This window comes from Monodelphis domestica, chromosome 6 (genome assembly GCF_027887165.1).
Source record: "Monodelphis domestica isolate mMonDom1 chromosome 6, mMonDom1.pri, whole genome shotgun sequence".
Lineage (NCBI taxonomy): Eukaryota > Metazoa > Chordata > Mammalia > Didelphimorphia > Didelphidae > Monodelphis > Monodelphis domestica.
The window spans coordinates 20,615,354-20,642,116 of NC_077232.1; the positions used below are offsets into that span (position 1 = coordinate 20,615,354).

The 26,763-nt window shown below is 37.8% G+C and overlaps 1 protein-coding gene across 1 annotated transcript in view; it reads right to left on the reverse strand.

The window, feature by feature from the left end:
• Positions 1 to 10,198: 10,198 nt before the first annotated feature.
• LOC130454979 (fatty acid desaturase 2-like protein FADS2B) overlaps positions 10,199 to 26,763 on the reverse strand; it is a 49,114-nt gene continuing 32,549 nt past the window's right edge. Inside the window, exons 6-12 of the mRNA XM_056801741.1 lie at positions 24,237 to 24,297; positions 23,689 to 23,765; positions 23,128 to 23,225; positions 20,522 to 20,618; positions 18,329 to 18,408; positions 14,790 to 14,913; positions 10,199 to 11,611 (exon numbers count right to left, since the gene is read on the reverse strand). Of these exons, the coding sequence (XP_056657719.1) occupies positions 14,829 to 14,913; positions 18,329 to 18,408; positions 20,522 to 20,618; positions 23,128 to 23,225; positions 23,689 to 23,765; positions 24,237 to 24,297 (498 nt within the window). The 3' untranslated portion in view covers positions 10,199 to 11,611; positions 14,790 to 14,828. The remainder of the gene's footprint in view (positions 11,612 to 14,789; positions 14,914 to 18,328; positions 18,409 to 20,521; positions 20,619 to 23,127; positions 23,226 to 23,688; positions 23,766 to 24,236; positions 24,298 to 26,763) is intronic.

The window sequence follows — 26,763 nt, forward strand, 5'->3', positions numbered from 1 at the left end:
ACTTTCAACTTAAGTAATTTCTCATGAGCAAGAGCCCATATGATTTTTCAATTTCCCCATTTCTTTTCTTCTTTGCTCAATTTCCCCATGTAATGTGATAAGTAGGAATTCATATATATACATATATATATATATGTGTGTGTGTGTGTATGTATATATATATGTATATGTATATATACATATATATATATATATATATGATTACCTATTTTTAAAATTTTAAATTTTTCAGGGCTGCTGGGAAGCTCAGTGGATTGAGAACCAGGCCTAGAGATACGAGGTCCTGGGTTCAAATCTGCCCTCAGACACATCCCAGATGTGTGACCCTGGGCAAGTCACTTAACCCCCATTGCCTAGCCCTGACCACTCTTCTGCCTTGTATTGGCTCCAAGACAGAAGGTCAGGGTTTTAAAAAACAAAACAAAACAAACAAATCCCAAATTTTTAACTTTCTAGTTTGCCCACTTCTAAATTATTATATTGAGAGGTAGTAGGTTGTAATGCATTGGGCATTGGGCAATGGATCACTCATCCCAACGACATAGATTCAGATCCTTCTTACTCTTAGTAGCTGTAACCTTAAATAACTCATTTAACATTGTCATGATTCAGTTTCCTCATCTGTGAAATGAGAGGTGGACTTGATCATCACTGAGGTCAAAGATCCTTTATCTAACAAACATTTTATTCTCACTTTCTTATAAATAAAGAGTAAGTTTGACTGTTCTATTGAAAATTAATTTTACAACATTTCAACAGTTTGTCCTGTGATATCTTCCATTTTCCCTGAAAGCAATAGTGTCAAAAAAGCAGTAGACTCCCAAATATGGGAGTCAAAATATTACATAAAGATCCCTCTGGGGTGCATATTGACCTAGAAAACCACATTCTAATATTTCTATAACCAATTATATTTTATTTCGTTAACTATTTCTCAATTACGTTTTAATCTGGCTTTACCAAGAATGCACACAGCCGTCTCCCTAAGGCGAGTCAAATACTTTCCTGTTTCTTTTTGGCTTTAAGTGTCTTTGATCTGAACTGTCCCAACTTTGGAGTTAGTCACGGAAACACTTCTGAGTTAGGAACAAGACCAGAATTGAAGGAAATTGAAGGTTGATCCCAGCATTTCCCAAAGTAAATAGACACTTTTTTCCAAATATAAAATAGACACTTAATGTAATCATCTGTCATTTAGACAAATATAGTAAATGTATGTTATGTTATTTTGTTATATTATATTTTTGGTGGGGAGGGGCCAGGGGAGCCACAAGGGTCTTTGAGACTTTATTGTCTGAAGATCAGTCAAACTCTAATTTCCTGATTCTGGTATTCATTCCGTAAATGCATACTGATAGCCATCTTGAGCATCAGGCAACACTTTACAGATGAATTGCTGATGTCTATGGTTTGAAGAAATTTATAGGACCACAGGGATGCTCCTTCACCAAAGAAAACTAAAACCATACTTAGGCTAATATGGCCCTTCTTAGAGATCGATTTGTATGAGAGGAAGAAGGAATAAATTGTTAGTTCATTCACTGGAAGGTGGCCAGCTAGCATCCTAGTGACAATGTTCCTACAGGAGTTGATGGTCCGGCTTACTGTATACTGCACACCATCCCATAATTTATTTGTTGATAAGTGTTTATAGAGAAATAGCTTATTCAGATCAGAGACTGTCTGATTTTTGGTCCATGTATCCTCAGCACCTTAGAAAGTGCCTGGCAAATAGGAGGGTGTTTGAAAGTGCTTGTGAGTTATGAGGCCAGATGATACGATGGAAACTCATTGGTTCTGGAGTTTGAATACCTGAATCTGAACCTGTGTCTTATTTATTTCCTGTGTGATACTGGGCAAATCCCTTAACATTTGGCATCTAATTCTCCATCTGCAAAATGAGGTTAGATTAGAGGGTCCAGGAGATTATTTCCAGCTCTAGAGATATAATTGATTGATAAAGCCTTGTTCTTTGTCCTTCTGGCCTTCTGGCCATTTCCCTTCTTACAATTATGCACCCCTATATTTGTATTTAAATGATCACTTTATACAACACGTAGAGTAAAACTAGGAATGTCTATCTCTGAATACATAAGGTTGGGCAGCTTTATTCTCCACTAAGAAGCCATTAGACAATAAATTTCTGGTGACAGCAAAGTGAGACAGCAAACACCATGATAGAATGGGTGGTAGTGTCTCCTAAAGTGGTGGGAAGGGAAACCCATAGCTTCCCAGACACTGTGCTAAGCATTCTTCAAATATTATCTCATTTGATCTCCACAACAATACTAGGAAGGTGGTGCTATAGTATCCCTATATTACAGTTGAGGCAATTGAAGCAGACAGGGGTTGAGTGACTTGTCCAGAGTCATACAGCTAATAAGTATCTGAAGCTAGATCTGAACTCTGGTCATCTTGACTCCAGGCCCAGAACTATGCTCAATGTACTACCTACCCGGCTGTTTCTAGCCAAACTTTTGTGTTCATACAAACTGAATAGTGTTTACATATCTTCATGGAACTATGCATGTGAAAAGAGCAATGGCTTAGGAGTCAGAGAACCAGAGCTCAGATCCTTTCATTGGTGGGTTGATCTTAGACAAGACAACCTCCCTGAATTTCAGCATCTTTATCCACAAAATGTGGCTTTTGGATGGGCTGCACTCTAAGGTTCCTTCCAACTCTAGAGCTCTGATTCCAGGATGATGATATTGTTATTGACCTGAACTTCCAAGTCCTGCTAAGTAGAAAATAATACTTGTCATGAAGTGAAAAGAATGAAATGTTCTTACTAGTTTAGAGAGTAGTAATAATGATAACTTGCATTTATAGGGCACTTTAAGGTTTCCTGAGCACTTCACAAATATTATCTCATTTGATCCTCACAAAATCTCTACGTGGTAGATGCTATTGCTATCCCAATTTTACACCGGCAGAAAATGAGGCAAGGAGAAGTTAAGTGACTTATTATTCATATTGCTGATATCTGATGTCAAATTTGAACTCAGATCTTCCCAATTTCTAGTTCAGAGCTTTATTGTTTTACTTAATACAATGCTATTTTATATTATAGTATTACTTATTATTATCATTTAAATATTTTAATAATAATTTATTATTTATGTCATATCATATCATGCCATATTATGTTATAGTATATTTATGATATTATGTTATGCTATATTATGTTTATTATATTGTTGTGTTATATTACATTATATTATAGCATATCATATATTTTATATTATTACACATTCATTATATTTTATTATTATTTTATATTATTGTTATATGCTATTATTTTATAATATTATTATATTATATTAATATATTATTTATTATAAGTATTATTTGGCTGAAAAACCATACATCTGTATTGGAGGATCTCTAAGGTCCTGTTCAGCTTTCTATGGAGGAACATTTTCTGTGAAAACCTTAGAGGGGTGAGGGTACTTGAGCATGAAGCTCATTTTATGGTCAGACAATCATACTTAGGTCTCTTTTTCTCCATAGATGAGTTCTCTGCCTATTTTTGACCTGGGGAACTAAAGGAATGGATATATATATATATATGAATCAGATTTCATCAGCTGGTCACCCTGAAGTTAGGTGATGGAGTTATTTTTTTTTATTTGCTTTAAAAAAAATTAAACCCTTACCTTCCATTTTAGAATCAATATGGTATATTTGTTCTAAGACAGAAGAGTGGTAAGGTAAGGGCTATGCAATGGGGGTTAAGTGACTTGCCCAGGGCCACACAGCTAGGAAGTATCTGAGACCAGATTTGAACCCAGGGTCTCCCATCTCTGGGCCTGGCTCTCAATTCACTGAGCTCCCCAGTTGCCCCCGATGGAGTTTTTAACAATGTCCTAGAGCCTACATATCTTAGGGAGGTCTGGATCTCTTCACAGTAGTTCCCTTTGGAATTAGTATACATCTTTTTTTTTAACCCTTACCTTCCTTTTTAAGAATAGGTACTATGTATTGGTTCCTAGGCAGAAGAGTGGTAAGGGCTAGGCAATGGGGTTCAAGTGACTTGCCCAGGGTCACACAACTAGGAAGAAGCTGAGGTCAGATTCAAACCTAGGACCTCCCATCTCTAGGCCTGGCTTTCAGTCCACTGAGCCACCCAACTGCCTGCTAGGATACTTACTTCAACTATGGATGCATAGTTGCATCTCAGGTGGAGAGATCAGATCCTAAGCCACAGTGGCTAGAGAACGTTGGGCGTATTTGTTGGACTATCTCCTCTCAATGGAGTTAACTTGCTTTCCTTTGTAGCTAGGCAAAATTTTAGAGCCAGACAAAACTTGTTTGGAGCCAAGTCTGGACAACAAAGTGGGAGTGGAGACCCTTGAGGGGTTGTAAACTTTTGTGGATCAAAAAAAAGATGCGAATGCAAAAGAAAAGAGTGAGGCAGATTGACTGTGGTCGGAAACTTGGCTCTGAAACCATACCCAGCAAGCAGTTCAGACACGCATAGTCTGAGCAATGGTGTCATGGGCTGAGGCCCTGGGAGGGTGAGACTGCAGCCTGCCAGAGGACTGATCAGAAGGACAGATGAAGCCTCCATTCAATTTAATTACAGTAGCATTGATTCATTCACTGCCTGCTACTATACCGCAGAGAAAAGGCAGTGATGGAGGATCCAGAGTTCACCTCAGTCCAAAAGCCCTTGGTTTAAGCATGATTTTTGACTCTACAGGCCACTCCGTAGGACTCCAAGGTGCAGAGCTGGTGCTATCTGTGCCAATTGAGGGATTTTCCTCCCCAAAAGTTCCCTATGTCAATAGGGATAGCCTGATCCAAAAGACAAAAGGGAAAGATTTCCTTCCCTAAAGGAGGCTACATTCTGCTAGTGACATGTAACATGACTACAAATAAGTAAGTATAAACTGGGGGAGAAGGGAACAAAGGAGAGAGCCCAGAATCACCGAGTCACTAACCTGGAGCTAGATAGGTCTTCAAATGCCACCTTGGCCAAAGCGATCATTTTACAGATAAGGATACCAGGGTCCATAAGCCACAAAATACTAAACATCAGATCAGACAAGAAGTATTTAAGAACGATCTATAAAAAACATGTGATGTACTTTCATAAACTCAGTGGGTGACAATTATTTAATTTTTTTTCTTACAGGCAGAGGTCTAGACTTGTGATTTAATCTGTATAGAGGACACTTAACTCTCCCCCCCCCCCCCCGCCCAAATATTGATCATTTTGTACAGTTTGTAGTCTCAGGATCCTCAGAGGCAGCAGAAGAGATAGTAAGAAGTACTTAAAAAAATAAGAAGAGAGCTAGTCATCCCCCTAATCTGGAAGACCTTGATTCAAGTCTCGCCTTTGAGATATATTAGCTCTGTGACCCTAGGTCTTTTCAATGCTAATGGTTGTTTATTGAATGGATTAATTAGACTTACCTAATATACCAAAAACATCTGCAGAGACATTAAACAGTCCTGTCGACTCCAGAGAAATGTTTAGTATAAAGATGGGCCAATCAAAGACATAGTTGGAGTCAGGGAACCGCAGGATGCTTATTCTGGAAGAAAGAGAATATGGAATGTTCAAGATGGATGGCACTGGAGACAGCATCCAACACAACTGCCTCATCTTACCAAAGATGCTGGGATCTAGACCTGCCACAGGTTACCTTACCCTCACTTGCTTGATGAGTTAGAAATAGAGGTGGCAGGAGAAGTCAGATACTGCAGTCTTCTAGCCAGTCCTCTTTCCCCTAGACCCTGCTACCTGTCTGCATACACCAAGCATGAAAAGAGAAAGACATTTAGCAGAAGCTTCTCTAAACAGTGATTTTCAAACACCCTTTTCTGAGATGCTTCTGCCTTCTGCAAATGGCTTACTCCTTTTCTTTAAAAATTTTTTTTTAAATTTATTATTATTATTTTTTAAACAACCCCTTACCTTCCGTCTTAGAATCAATACCGTGTATTGGCTCCAAGGCAGAAGAGTGGTATGGGCTAGGTAATGAGGGTTAAGTGACTTGCCCAGGGTCACACAGCTGGGAAGTGTCTGAGGTCAGATTTGAACCTAGGACCTCCTGTCTCTAGGCCTGACTGTCAATCCACTGAGCCACCCAGCTGCCCCCTCCTTTCCTTTTAGATTGAGTTTCTTAGCAATTTCAGAAGGGTTAGTGACTCACCCCATGATCAGGACCCCTACTCTCTTTTCATCTTGGTTTTAATGAGAGGCTGGTTAGATGCAGAACCAGGCCCTTGACTTTTGGAATACATTATACTCAGGATAATGCAGATTGAATGCTTCCTTGGCTATAGGGAGCTCTCATTTGGGATTCTCCTGCTTCCACTAGTTCTAGGCTGAACCCTGACACAGGATCCTTGAAGGGGCACTGAATGTAGCTCTACATAAACCAAGCCTATAAAATGGGGGTCCATTCTCCTGGGCCTCTCTAGCTCCGGGGAGGTCTCAGAGGAAATATTCTTCATTGGTTGCTCTCCGGTGATTCCCAGGGGAATGTTTGTCTTGCCTTTTTAATGCTCTACTCAGGGATTTAGTTTAAATAATAATTATAATGAGAGGCAGGGGAGCGTAGCAAAAAGCCAAACAGTGAGCCACGAAGACATGGGTTTGAGGCCCACCACTTGATGATTCTGGGCATGCCACTTAACTTCATGATGCTCTAGACAGTTCTCTAGGACTTTAAGTTCAAGAAAACATGCTGATATAGTTATAAAGGGAGCATCCTTACCTGGGAGTTTGCTAAACCAGTGAAACCATCAGCCCAATTCTTAATGGGACAATTATGATAATTAATAACAATTCTACCTAATTATTGCTCATCACCTAAGATTGTGAAGGAAGTGACACTGATATTATCTCCATTTGATAGAAGAGAAACTTGAGACTCACAGATGTGATTTGTCTTTGGTCATGCATGTGAGTTGAGCCTTGGTTTTCTGACTCCAAGACCATCCTTCTTTACCTGGCACCATACTTTCTTTCATTAATCACACAGCACTGGCAACAATACAATTGATGGAGTTGTAATGGAAATGTTTATCAATGCCCCAGGAGGTCCACAATCTAGTAAAAAGAACACTTAATAAGGGTTAGGCTCAAATTCTATGTCTACCAGCATAGTACCTTGGGTGAGTCATTTCCCCCTTGAGATTCACTTTCTCATTAGTGAGGTAAAAGGGCTATCATGACCATCAGATCCAGAATTTCAAGGAACAGAAAGAAAAGGGACAAGTATCAATTGATTTAACTATGAGGGACAGCAACAGACTACCTAATTTGTGGACATAAACCAGAAAGGGACAAAACTCGCATGACAGATCTTGTTGTCACCCTGGGTCAGCTAAGTTATTGGAAGTTGGCATGGGGAGCAGCCTTTGCAATGTGCTGGAAGAAAGAAATGGAATGCTCTATTCTGGATATAACAAGTAGACCAGATTGACTAAAAATTGTACAGGGAAGAAATTTTTAATAATCCTGAAAAATTAGGATGTATCTGATTTGTGTAGACTTTTAAATGCCAGGCTAAGAAATGTATATTTTTTGGGCAGGTAATAGGGAGCCTTTGAAAATTCTTGAGCAGGGCAATGACATAGCCAGATTTTCTGCTTTAGGAAGATTTTGGGGGAACTATGTGGAGGACAGATTGACTAGAAATGCAGATAGAAGCCAGCCGATAGTCAATTAAAAAGTTGCTGTAGTCATTCAGGGTCTGAAAGTAAGTGATTATTGTGTGAATAAAGAGAAAAGAATGGATCCAAGAACTACCATGGAAAAAGAATTCACAATATTTGGGATCAATTATTTAACCCCAATATAAAGAGCAATCCATGACTGTGAAGAAAAGAACTTAGAAGGAATCACAGATGATTATCCCAATGAATTACAAATCACTTATTGTTAATACTGTCAACCTGTAAAAGTTTCTCTGGTCAGAAGCAGGTAATCATGAACTCAGTTGAATGGATGGCACCTTGAAGATCTGATGGACTGATTATGATGAATGAGAGAACTGGTTTGGGAAATTGGTGAGAAAGATTATATGCAGTTAAATTATACTCACTGTCATTGTTACCATCATAATCACAATAATTCAGAAGCATCCCAACGGTGAGATGTTAGTGAATCCAGAGGAAGGAGAAATTGTTTTCTGTTTTTTTTTCCTTTTCTTTCTTCAAAGGCAAAACATAAAGGTCTGTTGGCAACTAGTCCAGATGCTGATAATTTGGGAAAAAAGGTCCATTTAGGTAGGCATTCTGTGCTATGGCTATGTAGCATTTATATAGTCCTTTAAGGTTTAAAAGTGCTTTACAAATATCTCTTTATTCTCACAACAATCTTTGGAAGTAGCTGCTCTTATTATTCCCATTTTACACATAAGGAAACTGAGGCATAAATGCATTAACTTGCCCCATATTACACACTTAAGAAGCATGTGAGATCAGATTTGAATTCATGTCTTCCTGAATCTAATTCCAGTGCTCCATCCTCTGTCTCACAGAAAAGTCTATCTATTATTCCTGAGATGGAAGGCATTTTAAGATTTAATTCAAGCAGTGTTCATTGAGTATTTGGTAGGAGTATGCTAGAGCCAGCTCCAAATGACTCTTAAGAAACAAATGTTAAATTTTCAGAAATTGGCAAATTCTACATGTCAGGGATTAGTTGATTGTTTTGTTGATTATTTAGGTCTAAGGATATGGTTAAGAAAATATTAATAATGCAAACTAAATTTAAAAATCTGTGATTTGTACATTTATTTTTAATATATTTAATTGAACTGATTATTAAACATTTACTGTCACTCTCTTGGACTACCTTCTGTGCATCAAACGCTGTTAGGCATCAAAGATTCAAAGATGAAAAACAAAGTCTATGCCCTCCAATAGCTAATAACAGTTCAATATCAAGGTTATACTGGGGAGATAAATAAGTAGGATCCAAGGTAGGATATGACAGAGACAAATCTAAGATACTAGGAAAATTAGAGGACAGAATAAGTGGGGAGAAGTTATGTGGATCCCATGCTATTAAATGCTTCAATTTCGCCCTCAGGAAGTTTGTTTTATTCATTCCATCATATATCCTAGTTCTGCTTCTTAGCTGGTAATCTTGGGCAAGTTAAAGTCTTCAGGCTCCTCGTATGGAAAATGGACACAATTGATCTTTGGACTTTCTACCTCATAGGCTGTCATGAGAAAAATGCTTTGCTTGCAATAGAAAAATGTAAATAATTTTTCTTGTTACATGGTTAGTAATGTCCTCTTGGGAAAAGTCCCCCTACTGAGGGGCTGAGGTGAGGGGGGGAAAAGTAGGGAATATTAGAACAGGAGTATTGCCAGTTGGTGGCAGCAAGAGTGACATACAGGAGGGGTTCTTTTCTTTGTTAGCAAATAGAGATCAACTGTGGGAGCAATTTTTTTTGCTTTTGTTGTTAAAGTCTGGACTTGTGATTTTATCAGCAGAAAGAACTCCAGGGTGTGGAAACTCTCTCTACTGACACATGAGTAATTCATTTGTAAAGTATTCAATTCAGTTAAATTCAACCGATGTTGTTGGTAACCCCACTGATAGAAATCAATGCAAACAATAATGAAACAGTATCCAATCTCAAGAAGCTTAAATTTTGTTAGAGAGTGTGTTGTAAGTGTGGGACTGTCACCTGCAAAATTAGCAACATTGATAGAATTTCACACAGAGGGATTAGTCACTGACTGGGGAAGTTATTTAAGGGAGTGTGGGTTCTGGAGTTAAAGGTGTAGGGGGAGGAATCTTCCATTTCAGTCTCAGATCCCACCAATAGGCTAATCCAGTTTATATCCCACATTGACTAACACCACTTAAATAGGCACAGAAAAAAATACCCTTTGAAGAGCACAGCGGTTCTGAGAATGCCTTTCAATCTTATCTATAAGGGATTTTTTGGTCTGAATTTCACAAACTTTTAAGAACTTTCTTCTGTTTGCTAAGGCATTGTGCCAAGAGCTGGGGACGTAGAAATGAAAACAATTCCTTACCTTAAAGACCCTATATCCTAGTGGAGGACATGGAATATAAATCTAGGCAGAAATATAAGATAATTGGAAGGAAAGAAAATATGAATAACCCAAGGTGCCAGAAAAGGGCTCTTAAGGGAGGTGAGATGTGAGTTGAAGTTTGACGAATGAAAATCAATGACACAAAAAAGTAACAAAAAACAGATCCACTAAAAGTATTTATTAGGAATTTCCTAGATAGAAGAATGACAATGACAATGACAAAATGAGAAAAAAAATGATGGTTCCTGCCCTCAGGGAGCTTCCATTCTCTTGGAAGAATATGGTTTATGAATAGAATAATAAATTCAAGTCATTTTGTGGAGAGAAAGAACACTAAACATTAGGGAGAATTAGAAGAGTTTTCCCAAATGATATTAAGAGTCTAAGGTGATGAGATTGTATAGATCCTTTGTCATATGAACCTCCAGCTGAGCTATGCCTTAGCTGGGTCTGGCCTCTCCATTGGTTCTAGTCCCTTCTGATTCTATGGGCTGTTGGATGAAGCATGAACACAGGCATGTAGTCTAGACAACTCAAGAGAGAATTGCATTCCTTGGAAGTGGTGAACAAAAGGATTTTGTATGGAAGAGAGAGAAAACCATTCTGACCTCAGATGATCTTTTTAAAAAGCCTTCCTCAAGCTATTGAGCCAGGAGGCATGTTAGCCTTGTGGTCCCAAGAGATTGTGTCATGATGCTTAGTGTTCTGAATGGACATGGAATCAAGAGAACTCCGGATTCACATTTTGCTTCCCACCTTTGTGTAAATATGACTGAATTAATTCTATTCCTTGAGCCTGAGGTTTCTCAACAGTGAAATGAAGCTAGTAACAGAGAAGGTGGCTAAGTGCTTTTCCAATTGGATGGAAATATTAGCTCTTATTGACTGTAGAATCAGAAGAATTAGATTTTTCATTCGAAAAAGTCATTCAACAAACAGGTCCTCCTTCATCCAAGCAATAATTGTCCCTGTTTTCCTATCTACTAAGAGTGCAAGGGATACAATACTATTTTCTGTGATTAATCTCTCTGGGCCTCAATTTCTTTCTTTGTAAAAATGTTCATGATGGTACTTAAAGAAAATTCATCCCAAGATTGTTGTAGGGGAAAGAAAGCCCTTTGAAATCTTTAAAACACTAGAGAAATGTGACTTTTTATTATTTGCCTAAATGACTCTTGGACAATCCTTCTCAGAGAACTATTTTTATGAAATGATTGACTGTTCCTTTGCACTCCCTATCAAAGAAGGTGGACTAGATTGGCCCTGTTGAAATGACTAGTTTTGATGTGCAAAAAAGAATCCCACATTTCTACTCTCTTTTAACACAATCACACCTTTCTTTCCCCTGTTTCTTATTTTGAATAATAGTCCTACAGAGCAAGGACTGGTGCTTCCGTATCTTTGGTCTGGAAAGCACATTGGCATAGTCAAAGTTCTCCAACATTCAAAGATAATAAAGCGATGAAAAATCTCTTTCCCTTTTCCCAGTCTGTGCTGAAGATCTGATGCATTTTTTCCATCTCAAGTGTTGTAGTAAGCATTCACCCAGAGATCACCATATTTCTTCAGTGACCTATAAGAAGCCAGAACAAAAATGAGAAATCTGTTTAGCTTGAGCAGTCAAATTAGATAGGCTGTTTCTTGTTGGTATGGATCATGATCTTCCCTCTTACTCTCTCTTTACTACTTCTACAGTAAATTGTATTTGGGCAATAAAATGACACAACTCATGATTCCCATAGCAATCCTTGAAAAGCCCCTGCTTACATCAATGAAGACATAAGGGGTGGAAATGCATAGGCCTAGCACTGAGTGCTGCCACTAACTGCTCTTCTTGTCTTAATCTATCCCCTCCACCTTTAGACTTCTCAGCCAATCCACAGGCCTTTATTCTTCTTGTTTCATTCATTTGTTTCATTTCTATCTGACTCTTTATATCATGTGTGTTCTTAGCAGGTACTGGTGGAGTTTGCTATGTCCATTTCCACCTCTTTTTACAAACAAGGAACTGAGGTAAACAGGGTTAAGTGACTTGCCCAAGGTCACCCAATGAATCAAAATCTGAGACTGGATTTGAAGTTACAAAGAAAGATGAGTCTTTCTAATTCCAACCCTACTGCTCTACCCATTGTCTATAGGCTAGAATGATTGATTAATTATACAATAGCCCTGTTCCTAGTAATTGCCTTTCCCCAAGTCTCTAGAAATCTTTAGTCCTTGGTGGAAATCCAAGTTTAGTTAGCTAACTCCTTTTCCTTTTTTTTTTTGTATGACATGAGAACATCCAAGAAATCTCCTACTCTTTTTTGTATCCATCCCATATCTTATTCTCTCCACTGTCCTGAAACAACCAACCTTCATTTATCAGCTCAAGGCCTAATTTGCATGGGATGATAATGCTGGTGTTTTTCTTCTGTTTACTGATTTCTTTTTTATCTTATCTATAACTTATTTGTATGTATATGATGAAAAAATTCTGAAAGACTGGTTTCTAAGTAAGAAAAATCAATTCATTGATTAGGCTACCAAAGACTAATATGTTAGTGGTCCATGATCTCTCTCAGAGATCAGAGATAATTCATTCAGAGTCTTTAATCATTTAATGTAATTCTGAAAGTTCTTTATTCATTCCTCCTTTAGATAGTCCAAGACATCTCTAATTAGTGAATACCTAAGAAGGTGGTGAGCTAATATTTTCTAGTCCCTCTCTTATCCCCTCATGATGGTGGGAGGAAATCACATGCTTGATCAAGGATTCCAATATCCTTGCTGATCTAGAGGGAGAACTCAAATTAAGTCTCATTAAGTTCAATTTCCATTATTTATCCTAATGAAGGAAATAAAAAACTCAGCCCTGCCATCCCTGGATGTATATGACATGTATGTAGCTCTGTTTACAGGAAAGAAAGATCAAAGAAACCAAATACTAGTAGGATTGATGAGATTTTGAGCCAAGACAAGAGGACTTGAACTTGTTTAGGGTTCGAGGTTGTGGCTGTTTTGACATATGTCAGAGGCAGGACTTCCCTGAGTCCCATCCAAGTATTTCACTTTGGCTTCTACCTGGCTCCTATAATCTATTCCCTTTTCTGTCTTTCATAAAGTGGCAAACTTTCTGTAGTCCTGGCTACTAACTGGGTAAGTGAATAATTACATAAATCACTTTAATTGGGCCCTGATTCAATGACCTGTTATCAATTTATTTTTTCCTTTACTTAGAATATATTAGACATAAGACTTTGAAATTTTGTATTTCATCCACAAATTATTTTTTTCTCTTTCATTTGGATTTTTTGATGTTTTTGGTTTTCTTTTGCCAATTGATTCATATACCTCACAACTCAGCCTTATATCCCTGAGTGATCCCTGTGTTTGTTATTATCCTTTTTGGGAGAGGGGTCTATGTTATTGTTATGAACTTTGATTTGAATTTAGCCTAATTTAGAACAAGAGACTACCTCCCAGAATCCAGAAGGTGAACCTGTTTGAAGAAGGTGCAATGAGACCACACATTTCACCAGAAGATCTAGAGTGAACTTTGGGATGTGCTAAATTGAACTTTGGGGGTTTGAATGTATTTTTCTTTAATGTATACTCTTATGCCCCCAAATTGGCTTTTTGTCAACCTAGTAATCATTGGTTTTATTCTCTTTTCCTTTTATCCACACATTATTACAATTTATAAGTTAGTTACGTTTCCATGATCCTGTTGGGGAGACTGGTCTCCCAATAGGATCATGGGGGGGTTTTAGTTAGAATCTTGAACCCATGGACTTCATCCCCTAGAAGTCCTTTATTATTTTCCAGAATCCCTCTCCTCTCTCCACCACGTTTGCATGTTCATGTTTGTATATAGTTTGGTGTAAGCCACACCCCGCTCTCTTTTTTCACAAGTGGGCTAGGTTAGCACCTTTTTAGCTAGTTATTTTTTTCTTTAGCTATTATTAATAAAAATTTAAAAATATAATACTTAGTTATTGAATATTAATTTTAAAACCTACAGTGGCAAAGGGCCTCATACTCTCCCCAGGCTTGGAGGGGATGGAGTCATGGAGTTTCTTTCCTTTCAGTGAGCCTAGGAGGTATGTACTAGCTGAAATTCTCTGATGGGGGTGGAGGTCACTGCAGGTATGTCTTGATGGCTGCTGGAAGGGGGAGTTGTTACAGTAGGGGAGACCTTCCCTGAGATTTAGAGTGAGGCTCCTCCAGGGAGGTTTGGATGTTGAAAGCAAAGGAGGAGTCCCAGGGAGGGAACAGGGGAGGCTCAGCAGTCTCAGAATTCAGATGGGGATGAAGCATTTGGTGTGAGCCTCTGTCACTCTTTTCTTCTTTCCCACCACCCAGGGTTGTTGCACATGATCTGTGGCAGGGTTCAGCCTGCTCCTCCTCAAAGTTCTGGGCACAGAATCTCTGTTTTAGTTTTGGTCTCCACTCGGAAGGGGAGCAGGATCATGGGAGCCCCAGGCCTGACAGGGGAGGGGAAAAGGGAGGGAAGTGGGTCTGAGCATTCTACTCAGTGGAGGAAGTAAATGTAGAAGTACAGGAAGGTGTGGTCAAGAGTGGGAAGGAAGCAGGTCCACTGGAGTCCCTCTGCCTTTCTAGTAATTAATCCTGCTGGGGACAGGGCACATGCCCACAGAGAGATCTCTGCATGCAATATTTGGCATAAGTTCCCATAGGTTCACTATCACAGACCTAGACAGACCACTACTCAGGGAGAAGAGAACCTGTCAACTGAAACAATCTCTTACCTGACAATGTCCCCCAAATGCTTTCAGCATTGGTTTGTTCTAGTCCATTCCATACTTAGCACATAATGACCTCACCAGTGGTGCAATTTTGTAATAATTATGGCGAGGCATGGTGGGAAATAAGCTGGAGAAACAAAGAGAAGGAAAATAATATTAAATCTAGAGACACACAACATTTTTGCTAATTTTTACATGTCTGCTATAGGAAAATATGGATGTGGAACATGTAATGAAGAAGTGGAAGAGTACAAACTGCAATTTCATTAGAAAGATCTCAGATCCATCAAAGTGTCAATGAGAATACAACTGTGAACATGCATGCATCTCTGTTCAGAAAAGTTTAAAGAACCTGTACCACTTTCACATCCATTCACTTAACATCTCTCTGAGAGAAGTATTTGGGGCATTAATGCCAATTAATTTGAATATTAGTCCAAGTCAAATATAATTATTAAAGCAATACTCTTGGAAAGAAAATTTAAAAAATATATCAGATATAAAGGACTTTTTGATTTATCTGTTCTTTTGGATTATCTCATAAAGAATATATCATTTTATGGATAGATGGGCATAGGTAGCATAGTTGATTGAAACAATAGTCAGGAGATTTGCATTTTAATTCTTTCACTAATTAATTGTGTGATCTTGGGCAAGTTATATAAGCTTCCTATATTTTATTGCTTCAACTATGAAGTATAGTCAATATTGGTTTAGCTGTCATCTGTGCCATCCACAAAACTCTCCCCAAATTCCCATTTAATTTCATATGTCCATCTGTGATATATCAAAATTGTGATGGGAAAAGTTGCAATGAGGAAAAGATACATAGACTTTACATATGTAGCTACTTGTTGACAAGAGAAACTGATGAGAAATATAGTTTTGTCTCAGTGGGAAGGACAGCCTAAAGGATATGAAAAGAGAAAGCCACAAGGATGGAAAATTTATCTGCCAGTGGTAGTTCTAATGTGAAAATACCAAAGCTGTGAAGGGATCTCCATCTCACCTCCATTCACCATGGAAGACACAAAGAAAGAGAAAAGGAAGTAGAGAGCAGTCAGGGAGATTGTCTTCCTAATGGGGTACCATTTTTTTTTCAATTTCTTCTAGACCCTTAAGTAGAAATCTAGTAACTGTCTGGAATAGGTAATTTGGTCTGGGATTGGGAAACTGTATCTTAATCTCAATCATAAGAAAAATAATATCTAAATTTAAAGTATCTCAGAGATACTTAGGTTGTCCAAAGTAAGATTTAGATTATCTAAAGAAAGTATCAAAGTGTCAGGGAGTAACATGTTATTCAAGAAATCAGCTTTCCTTGGGGTTCAGCCAACAAACTAGTCCTATGTCTTATCAGTTCAAATTAACTCCATTTTCTTTTTTTTAATTGCTTATTTTAAAATTAAATTTAAGTAATTTAATTTTATTGATTAAGAACATTTTCCCATGGTTCCATGATTCATGTTCTTTCCCTCCCCTCCTTCCACCCCCCTTCCATAGCCAATGGGCAATTCTACTAGTTAATCCCATTTTCTACACCCTCAAGAATCTAGATTTATCTACTAGAATGCTCCTGATTCTCCTTATCCATAAAGACCCACCTCATGAACCCTTGAATGAACCTCATTAACTCTGTTCTAGAACATTCTAATGGATACATTCTGCAATATAACGCATGAGAGCTGCTTATGTTTGATGCCTTATTCCTCTGCTAGATTGTGTATTGATTGGAATCTTGAACCCTTGGAACTACAACTCCCATAATTCCCTTTTCCCTTTCCTGTTTGTGCCGCTCCTTACACTGATTGGATTTTAGTTTTGTTTATGCCCACACTCGCTCTGGCTTAGACCCCCATGGAGGAAGGGAGCAACTTTTCTTTCTCTGGAGTTACTTTCCCTTTGCTCTAAGTTGATTTTAACAAATAGTATTAAAATAATACTTGTAGTATCAGATATTAATTTTAATCTTTACAGTTGTAAGCTCTATTAAGACAAGGGGAGTTGTGTGAATTCTTTATTTTACTCCATGGAGAGGTAATGTAGTCCAGAGGATGTTGTAGTTAAAGTCAGGAAGGTAATGGTTTAAATACCATCCCAGGCACTTCCTAGCTCTTTGATCTTAGACAATTTACTTAATCTTTCAGGGTTTCAGATTCCTTATCTATGAAATGAGAGTATTGGCTTTGATGTTTTCTTTGATCTCTTCTAGCTCCAAATTTATGATCCAAGGATTAGCATAGGGTCCTCCTGTATGCAATAGATGTTTAATGAATATTGATTGTTGCTGAAATATATACTTCTCTTCCCTCTTCCAATACATCATACTCCATGGCCCATAGACTGTGACCACTATGATGATACCTTGGTGACTTTTTCTATCTCGCTCCTATTGAGCCAATTTGGGCTCCCCCTAGTGGTGTCATGCCAAAGAAATTTACCCATCTTAATAATGATGAGATAATACATGTAGTATTAGATGTGGGGCAGGTCTAGGAGTCAGAAAGACCTGAGATCTAATCCTATCACCTTCCAGTGCCCCAGGCAACTCTATGAGACTCTTAATTACAGCAGAGTTACTAATATGCATTGGTAGAGGAAATTGTCTCATTAGAAGGGAGTTCCCTTTGCCGATAAAATCAAAGGTCTGGCCTGAAGCTGATAGTGATGAGATGGTGCCTGGCACATGATAGACACAATACTACTACTACTACTAAAATGATTAATATTAACTTATATTGCCATAGCAACTTAAGGTTCTTGCTTTGCATTCATTATGTTGTTAGAGGCTCACAAGAACCGCATGAAGTAGATTTTACAAGTATTATTTTTTTTCATTTTACAGCTGAAGAAACTGAGGTACAGAGGTTAAAGTGACTAAGTTAGCACCACAAATGTCATAGTTGGAATTGTGTGATGGGTATTATAATGAGTGTGGATCATTTCTTTCTTTGTAGTAGAGCCTAGTCTATTGCAGATTAGATGAAGGAACAAGAATGTGTATTCCAGAGGAGAGAAGAATTAGGGGCATGATTGCTTTCTTCAAGTATTTATTTGGAAGACCATCACTTGGGAGAGGATTTAGACTTAGATTGCTTAGCTTTAGAGACAAAACTAGGAATGGGGAATGGAAGTGGCACTCACTTAGAACATATTCTTTTATTTTTTTTAAATCCTTACCTTCCATTTTAGAATCAATACTATGCATTGGTTCTAAGTCAGAAGAGTGGCAAGGGCTAGGCAATGGGGGTCAAATGACTTGTCCAGGGTCACCTAGCTAGGAAATGTCTGAGGTCAGATTTGAACCTAGGACCTCCCATCTCTAGACCTGGATCTCAATCCATTGAGCTACCAAGCTGCCTCCACTTTGTACATATTCTAACATTGTCTGACACATAGGTGATTAATGATACTTGCTAATAGATGGATTCCTCTTTCTTAAAATCAGTGCTCCATCTTCTTTCCCAGATTATGTAGGGTCATTCAGATGAGGTAGTAGGGAGAGGAGTTAAATAATCAGCAAATATTTCTTTCTTACTCACTGATGTTCAATTTGGAAGTTGAGATGCCCAGAGAACCAGTCATTGAAGAAGGATTGCTTAACATTACAGGTGGCCAAAACCTACAAAGAAAAAAATCAATATATTTGACTTTAGTGAGTATGAGTCACAGAGTCTTACTATTTCCCAAACTCAATATGTACCATGAAGAACTCCTTGTATCACATAATCAAAGAATATTGAAAAAAAGAAAGAAGGAAGAAAGAAAAAAGAAAGAAAAAGGAAAAAGAAAGAAAGAAAGAAAAAGAAAGATGACTTAAATATGGAAGAGGTATCAGGAAGATAATAGTATTCTTTTTAAATTTTACATTAAAAATGCTCAAGAGTCAGGGGCTTGTTTTAGCTTAATTACAAACAAGATGTATTACCTGCAGCAAGTCTTTTGCCTAGCTAAGTCTTGGTCTCTCAGTTTCCTTGTGTCTATAGTAAGAGGTTTAGACTACATAGTTTACAAAATCCTTTTTAGATCTTACATCCTATGTTTTAAGGTTTTATGTTTGAAGGTCAAGAGACAAGATCACAAATCTCAAGCTCAAAGGGTCCTTAGAGACCATTTACTTCAAATTATTCATTTTTCAGATGAGGAAACTGAAGATCACAAAAATTGGAAAACTTATTGGTGTCATGGTGAGTCAGAATAAGAGACAGAACTTAAAACTATATCCTCTGATTCTAAAGCTGGTACTCTTTCTTCAAATCCATATTTCACCCCATATTCCAAAGTCTTTCTCAGTTTTCACATCCTATTGTCTGAGATTCCACACATTATTCTTGGTTCTATGCTATACTTTAAAATTCAGAATTCTGAAATTCAGTTCCCCTTCCAGACGCTGTCTTAATTTTCTGGACTTGAATTTTCTGGCTCTGTTCTTGACATTAGAGACATTAGTGATGTACAGACATCTTCCCCTGCTTCCCACTAGCCTTCCCTTTTCTGTTCTGTCTTCCTTCATTAGAATGTAAACTTTCTGAGAGTAGGGTTTGTATTTTTTTCTGTATCTTCAGTGCTTAGTTGAATGCTTGGCAAAAAAAGAATCACAATAAATATTTTCTTCTTTCTTTGCTTTTCTCTTTTCCTTCCTTCCTTCCTTCCTTCCTTCCTTCCTTCCTTCCTTCCTTCCTTCCTTCCTTCCTTCCTTCCTTCCTTCCTTCCTTCCTTCCTTCCTTCCTTCCTTCCTTCCTTCCTTCCTTCCTTCCTTCCTTCCTTCCTTCCTTCCTTTCTTTCTTTCTTTCTTTCTTTCTTTCTTTCTTTCTTTCTTTCTTTCTTTCTTTCTTTCTTTCTTTCTTTCTTTCTTTCTTTCTTTCTTTCTTTCTTTCTTTCTTTCTTTCTTTCTTTCTTTCTTTCTTTCTTTCTTTCTTTCTTTCTTTCTTTCTTCTTTCTTCCTTCCTTCCTTCCTTCCTTCCTTATTTCTTCCTTTCTTTCCTTCTTTCCTTCTTTCCTTCTTTCTTTCTTTCTTCTTTCTTTCTTTCTTTCTTTTTCTTTCTTTCTTTCTTTCTTTCTTTCTTTCTTTCTTTCTTTCTTTCTTTCTTTCTTTCTTTCTTTCTTTCTTTCTTTCTTTCTTTCTTTCTTTCTTTCTTTCTTTCTTTCTTTCTTTCTTTCTTTCTTTCTTTCTTTCTTCCTTCCTTCCTTCCTTCCTTCCTTCCTTCCTTCTTTTCTTCCTTCCTTCCTTTCTTGACTGCCTTCTTTTTTTCCATCCTCCCTTCCCTCCCACCCTTGCTTCTGTGTTTTAAAATCTCCACCCTGTGCTCTATATTCTAAAATTTCACCTCTCTAATAGTCTATGCTTTCAATATTTTTCAAACTCACATCTTATGTTCTAAACTCTCAAGTCCCTTCCAGCTCTAATAATCTATGTTCTGTGGTTTCTCCCGACCCTGATGTTCTATAGTCTATGTTCTTTAAGATTTCTCTCTCCACTAACAGCTGAGTTTGTTCTCAAGTCCTTTCCAACATGCATTAAATATTTTGTGCTTACTGTTCCCTTTTGGTTCTGACATTCTAGTCTCCACAGTCTTTTCCAAACTGTCATTCTAGTTTTAATATGCTCTTCTCTCAGATCCCTTCCAAATATGACATACTATCATTCTCAGTATAACTGTCATTCATTTCAAAGGCCCCCATGCCCCATATTCATCACCTACACTGTTGGTCTAGGAGCAGGTGACTACCATTACCTGTGTGCTAAACCAGTCCTGGTTCTCCTCCTTACTCATCCTCATTGGAATGTGGCTCATCTGGGTAACTAATGCAATCCAGGGGCTTTCCAGCAACCTTTGGAGAAAGCATCAGGAAACACAATGAGATATTTGCCTATTTCTATGCAAAACATAAGTTTAAATACCTTATATTCCTCAACTTAGTAAATGACAACAATGTGAAAGGCACCAGATGCAGTAGGCAATTTGACAAGATGGAATGCGAAGGGAAAAGAAACAGGAATTAGTTACTGGATCATGATTTCTGCTAGACTTGACTATCTTTCTAAGACTAATATTATGTTGCTTTTCCCTTTCAGAGACGGCAATGTGACGTATAAGTTTTGCCCCTGAGCTAGTCAAGTTGTTCAAATGCCAGACCCTTATTTGCTGAAAGACTGTTTTACAGAGAACTCACACAAGGCGAGTGCTCACATGGAGATCAGGAGAAGCAGTACAAAAATATTTGAAAGATTCCTCTGAAAAAGTTTGGTATTAATTGTGAGACATGGAAGATACTGGCACAGGGTAATCCTCCATGACATGCCTGCATCAAAGAACATGCTGTATTCTATGAGCAAAACAGAATTGCAGCACCTCAAAAGGAAGGTGAGATCTGAAAATTTAGAGGCATCTCCATTTTAAAAGGTCAAATGAGTTATTTGTGCCTTCCCTACTTATGTTGATCTGATCAGCCACAGTTGAAGAAATTATTCGATGACCCCAACATAATGATATCATTTGGTCTTCTCTCTTTGAGTATGAAGGACAACAACCATACCCAGTCTGCCTTTACTCAGACCCTATTACATCTCTAGGACCTGGGACAAGTGGTTTCCCCTTTTCTGGGCCTCAGTTTATCTTTTTTCTAAGATAAAAGGGCAAAAATAATCTCTAAAGTCCCTTTTACCTTTACATTTTATGATCCCATGGCCCTTATCTCAAGACAAGTAGGATAGTGTCCCATCCATTTAGACTTATGGTTATCCATCTTCCTCCAAACATTTCAAAGAGTTTCTAAAACATTCTTATCTTAACACCCACATAAAGTAGTTGGGAAATATTGTCTCCATTTCAGAAACAAAACAGGGAAAAAGCCCTGATACTCCAAGACACAGAAAATGACTAATGCCAGAATAGAACCTGGGCCTTCTTATGTCTTATCTGTGTCACAGCATGTCCATTCTAAAGCCTTGGTTTTATTTCCCTCTGATGTTTGGAGCAGAGCAATCAATAACATTACAAATATAGGAAATGTTAATATATGAAGTCATTTCACCAAGAAATTTGGTACAAAGATAGTTAGACAATAGAACATAGAAAGTTGATCTGGAAGGGACTTTAGAACACAGAAGATGAGATATTAAGTTGGAAGGGAATTTATGACATCAAAAACAACATATTAGGATTGTAAATGATATTGATACATAGAACATGGCCTTTTAGAGCTAGAAAGCTCCCTGGAGAACATTGAATCTGATTTATTCCCTTTATAGGGTAAACATTTGAATAACTATTTATATGCAGGAGACAGACAAGGCAAATGGGAAGTAACAGATGAGAAGGCACCAGTGGAAGGGATATTGGGAAAGGCTTCTCGTAGAAGGTAGAAACTGAACTAATTCTTAAAGGAAGCCAGAAGTCAAGGAGAGAAAGGAGAGCATTGATAGGCAATGGAAAGGCAATAGACACACTCAAGTCTCTTTAAGTCACTTCACAAACTGGTATTTGATTAATTCCAAATAAAATGAAGAGTGGGAACAAAAAGAAGTTAGCTCTGTAGGTGGGTTGGAATGAAGTACATCCCATAACTACAACAGAAGAAACAGTACCTCATCTCAGTTATTTCAGTGTCCATTTTAAGACCTTAATACACAATCCCTAGGCAACCTTTGGAGTGTGTGTGAGTGTGTGTGTGTGTGTGTGTGTGAGAGAGAGAGAGAGAGAGAGAGAGAGAGAGAGAGAGAGAGAAGGAGAGAGAGAGACATAATAAGAGAGAGAGAATAAGAGAGAGTCATCATGTGCTTGTGCTTTATTGGGAGCCCCTGTAACCTTAACTAGAAGATAAAGGATATAGTAGTCTGGGCTAGAACAAGGTTTCATGACCTTTTTTTTTGTTATAGGTTCATTTATCAATCTTAGAAAGCTTTTGGCCCTTTCTTAGAATAATGTGTTTGAATGCGTAGATGTAAATATAGAAGATCACATAGGAAACCAATTATATTGAAATATATATCAAAATATTATTATTAATAATAAATAGCATTGATATAACACTTTAAAAGTTGCAAAACATTTTACATAGCTTAATTCCTTTGATCTTCACAATAACCTTGGGAGTAGGAGCTATTATTATTCCCATTTTACAGAAGAGGAAATTGAAGCTGAGAAGTTGGATGACTTGCCTAAGGTCACATAGCTAGTAAGGATATGGGACCAGATTTAGAATAGTCTTCCTGACTCCACTCCAGGTACTGCTTAATTGATTCTATTTTGAAACAAATGAAAAACAAAATCAAGTTCATAGACACCAAGTTAAGAACCCCTGGGAGGGAGGAATAACAAAATCCTTTGATTTAACTTACTTGACCAGATATATGAGAAGTACAGTCCCAATAATTCCATAGTAAGATCTGTAGGTGATGAAATATCGAATATAAAAGCTACTGATCAAGGCAAGTTCCTAAAGGAAAAAAAATCAGGTTGAATGCTCAAAGTTATGTACAATCATAGGCTCAAATATTTAGACCTAGAAGGGTCTTGGAAGTCATTACATTCAACCTACCATTTTGACAGACAATAAAAGTCTTGTTAAGAGAAGTTAGGGAACTTGTTCCAGGTCACATAGTTAATAGATATTTGAGGTACTATTTAAACCTGAGTCTTATTCCTGATTCCAAGTCTAGCACTTTACACATTATGCCACCAACTTCCTCAAAAAGTAAGATCTCCTCCAGAATAGGGAACTCTAGACCTTTGGATGAAAACTCTGATGTTCTACCAACTGAGCTATAGGCCTCCATATTGGTTTGGCGTCACCCCTTTGTTTTGCTTCTGTCCCCAAGGAAACTTGAGGAGTGGTCTATCCTCTGTTAGCATTGACTCCAACAGCAGAGTCTATCAAAGGAACTTTGTCTATCACTCACCCCCCATTCCTTCCGTTGGAATGACACTTGAATGGATTGCATGTTGAAATAGACTGGCATGAGAAGGGGAAGCCCAACTAGAAGGAAAAAGAGAGCGTTGAGTATGATGAAGAGATATGAGTACAATGAAGACATAGAAGAGTAGGCATCAAACTTTTTCATTGGGCATGTTGTTCCTCAGTTACTGACGGATCTGGTAATATTCAGAGAGTGGCAGCTGTTTCTAGAAAATGACTACTCTAAGCAACAAAAACAGTCATGGGCTCATATTGTGTTAAAGTTGGAAGGGTCCACAGTAGGGAAGAGTGGGACCTTGGAACACAACATTGAATATCAGAGGAAGAACCTTAGAATATAAAATAAAGAATGTTAATGGGGGGAAAATCTAGAACTAAAAATGTTCAAACTGAGAGAACTCTTAGAACATAGACTATTAGAAGTGGAAGGGTTCTTAAAACATAGAAATTCAGAACTGTAGAATGCAGAACAAATGATAGAAGTAGGAAGTACTTTTCAAACTCAGATCATAGGATGTTAGATAAACTTACCTGCATAGAAGTATAGATGCTGTTTTTCATAATCAATATACTTGATTTTTTTCTTGCCATACTGAATAGAGAAAGAAAAAAACAAAATGTAAATTACTCCTATTATGACATGTGTTCTATAATGAGAAGAGAATGTAGTGTGGTGAAGATTCATGTTGGCTTCTGGAGTTCAAATCTCAGATCAGGCACGTACTCCCTATTTGCCATTGGGCAAATGACTTACCTTCTCTGCATTGCAATTTTTTCAATGAATGCTAAATGTAAAACAAAGTACTAGAACAAATGATGATGATGATGATAACAACTGGCATTTGAAGTCTTCCAAGCACTTTACAAATGAAACCTCATTTGGTCCTTACACCAACCTTATTAGATATTATTATCCCTGTTTTGCAGATGAGGCGATTGAGGAAGACAGGTTATGCTCTATGCCCAGAATCATAGAGTGAGTAAATGTCTGAAGCCCCATCTTCCCAACCAGATCCAGCACTTTTTCTACTGTGCCTCCTTCCTTCCAACAATAGGTTACATTTATAAGCATGCTAGTGTTTACAGAACTTTCATTTCATCCATGTGAAATATCATAAAAAGTCTTATAATCCTTTTTTACTGAGGAGAAAATGTAGCTCCAGCTTCTGAAAGTGATTACCTAGCATCATAGAGCTAGTAATTGTGTGAGGTGAGATTCTAAACTGGGTTTCTTGACTTCAATTTTGTCTGATGTCATTATCTTATAGTCTTCTCTTCCCTATGATTCCCATATCTCTTCTTTATTATATCTTCTTATTATCTCAGTGGAAAAGAAGTGACTGGACAATTTTGGTGAGACATAAAGACTGAGGAACTGGGAGAGCCAATTAGCTTTTGGGGATGGAAGGGAAAATGAGAAATTAAAATTTTATTTTCAACAAATCCATGTCAAATTTAGGATTTTCTAGTATGACATAGAGGTATAGAATTTTAGAGTGTTGGTGCTGGAAGGGGCAAAGGCTGCAGAATGTTAGCATTATAAGGGACTAAAAATCATAGTGCTAGTAGGATAAATATCCTAAGACCAGAGAAATAAAAAGCTTAGAGGTAGATCCAAGATTATGGAGTGAAAGGAAACCGTGGGGTAAACTTCATTCTGCCAATTCTTCCAAACCAATCTAGAAAATCCATCTGACTGAAAACGGATGGAAAGATCCTGAAAATATCAGTGACTCATTTGTACCATCCAGGTCAACAGAGGAAGACAGAGGAGGGAGGTCTGTGGACACAGGGGATAGGTTAGGCCAAGAGAAAACCCTCTGAGCATTCCAGTGCCCAGATAGAGGTTGCGTACTATGACAAAAGGAAGTTCCATACCTAGAAAGGGAATGCACAGGACCCATACTAGGGCACTGCTTTGGGAACAGGTGCAGATTGTCAGCTCTGCTTCCAACTACCCAGACCTGGGTCATAAATCTAGGACAGAAGAAGAAGGGGACCTGTGCATGGTAGCCGAGTTCCTAGATAGGGAGGTCCTGGGCAACATACTAAGAAAGGAGGATGTTCAGAAGCCAAAAATCAAATACCATCAAGGCAAAGTCAAGATAATTCAATTTAGTAGCTAGTGCTCTAAACAAGAAGGGTGGTACAGTGGTTAGAGTGGTAGGTGGTACAGTGTTGTGTGCTGGAACTGGAGTCATCTTCCTGAGTTCCAACTTGTTCTTTGATACTTATTAGCTAAGTTGTCCTGGGCAAGTCACTTAATTCTACTTCTCTCAGTTTAGTCATCTCTAAAATGAGCTGGAGAAAGAAATGGAAATGGAAATGGAAAACCACTTCAATCTCTTTGTATTGTAACCTCTATGTGTATATGTGTGTATGTATGTATGTGTATGTGAGAGAATGTGTGTTTGCACACACAAATACCTCTACATTCTACATGTATACATAAGTCTATACACACATGTGCATTTATAGATGTACATATATTTCCAATTATTTGTCATGGTCAGTATGGAAATGTGTGTCATTTTGCTAAACGTGTTTGTAATAGGTTTTTCTTTTCTTGCATTCTCAGTTGGAGAGTAGAATTTGGATGGGAGAATGAGAAGATACATCTCAGCTGATTAAATGAATATTAAAAAAAAAAAGAAATAAAAGTATCCCTAGAATGTAAGAAAAGGTGACATTAGAAGTAGAAGGGAACACAGGACAGACCGAATCACAAAATCTTAACATTATAGAGTACTGCAGAGGCCATTTAGTCTGATTTATATTTCCTTGTAATACCTGAGAAGTGGCCATTTGGTTTTTTCCCAAGACTTCTTTGTGGAGGACAATCCATTATCCCCCAAGAGAACCCATTCTGATTTTGGATGATTCTAGTTGTCAGAAAAGCATTCCTTACAATCACCCTAAATTCATTTCTCTGTAACATACTGTTTCGAATCATAAGGGGTCTTGAAATTGCCTAGTTTGATCTTCTCGTTTTATGGTCAAGGACACTCAGTTCCAGAGAAGCTACGCATCGTCCAAGCTCTCACAAGATGTAAGTGGA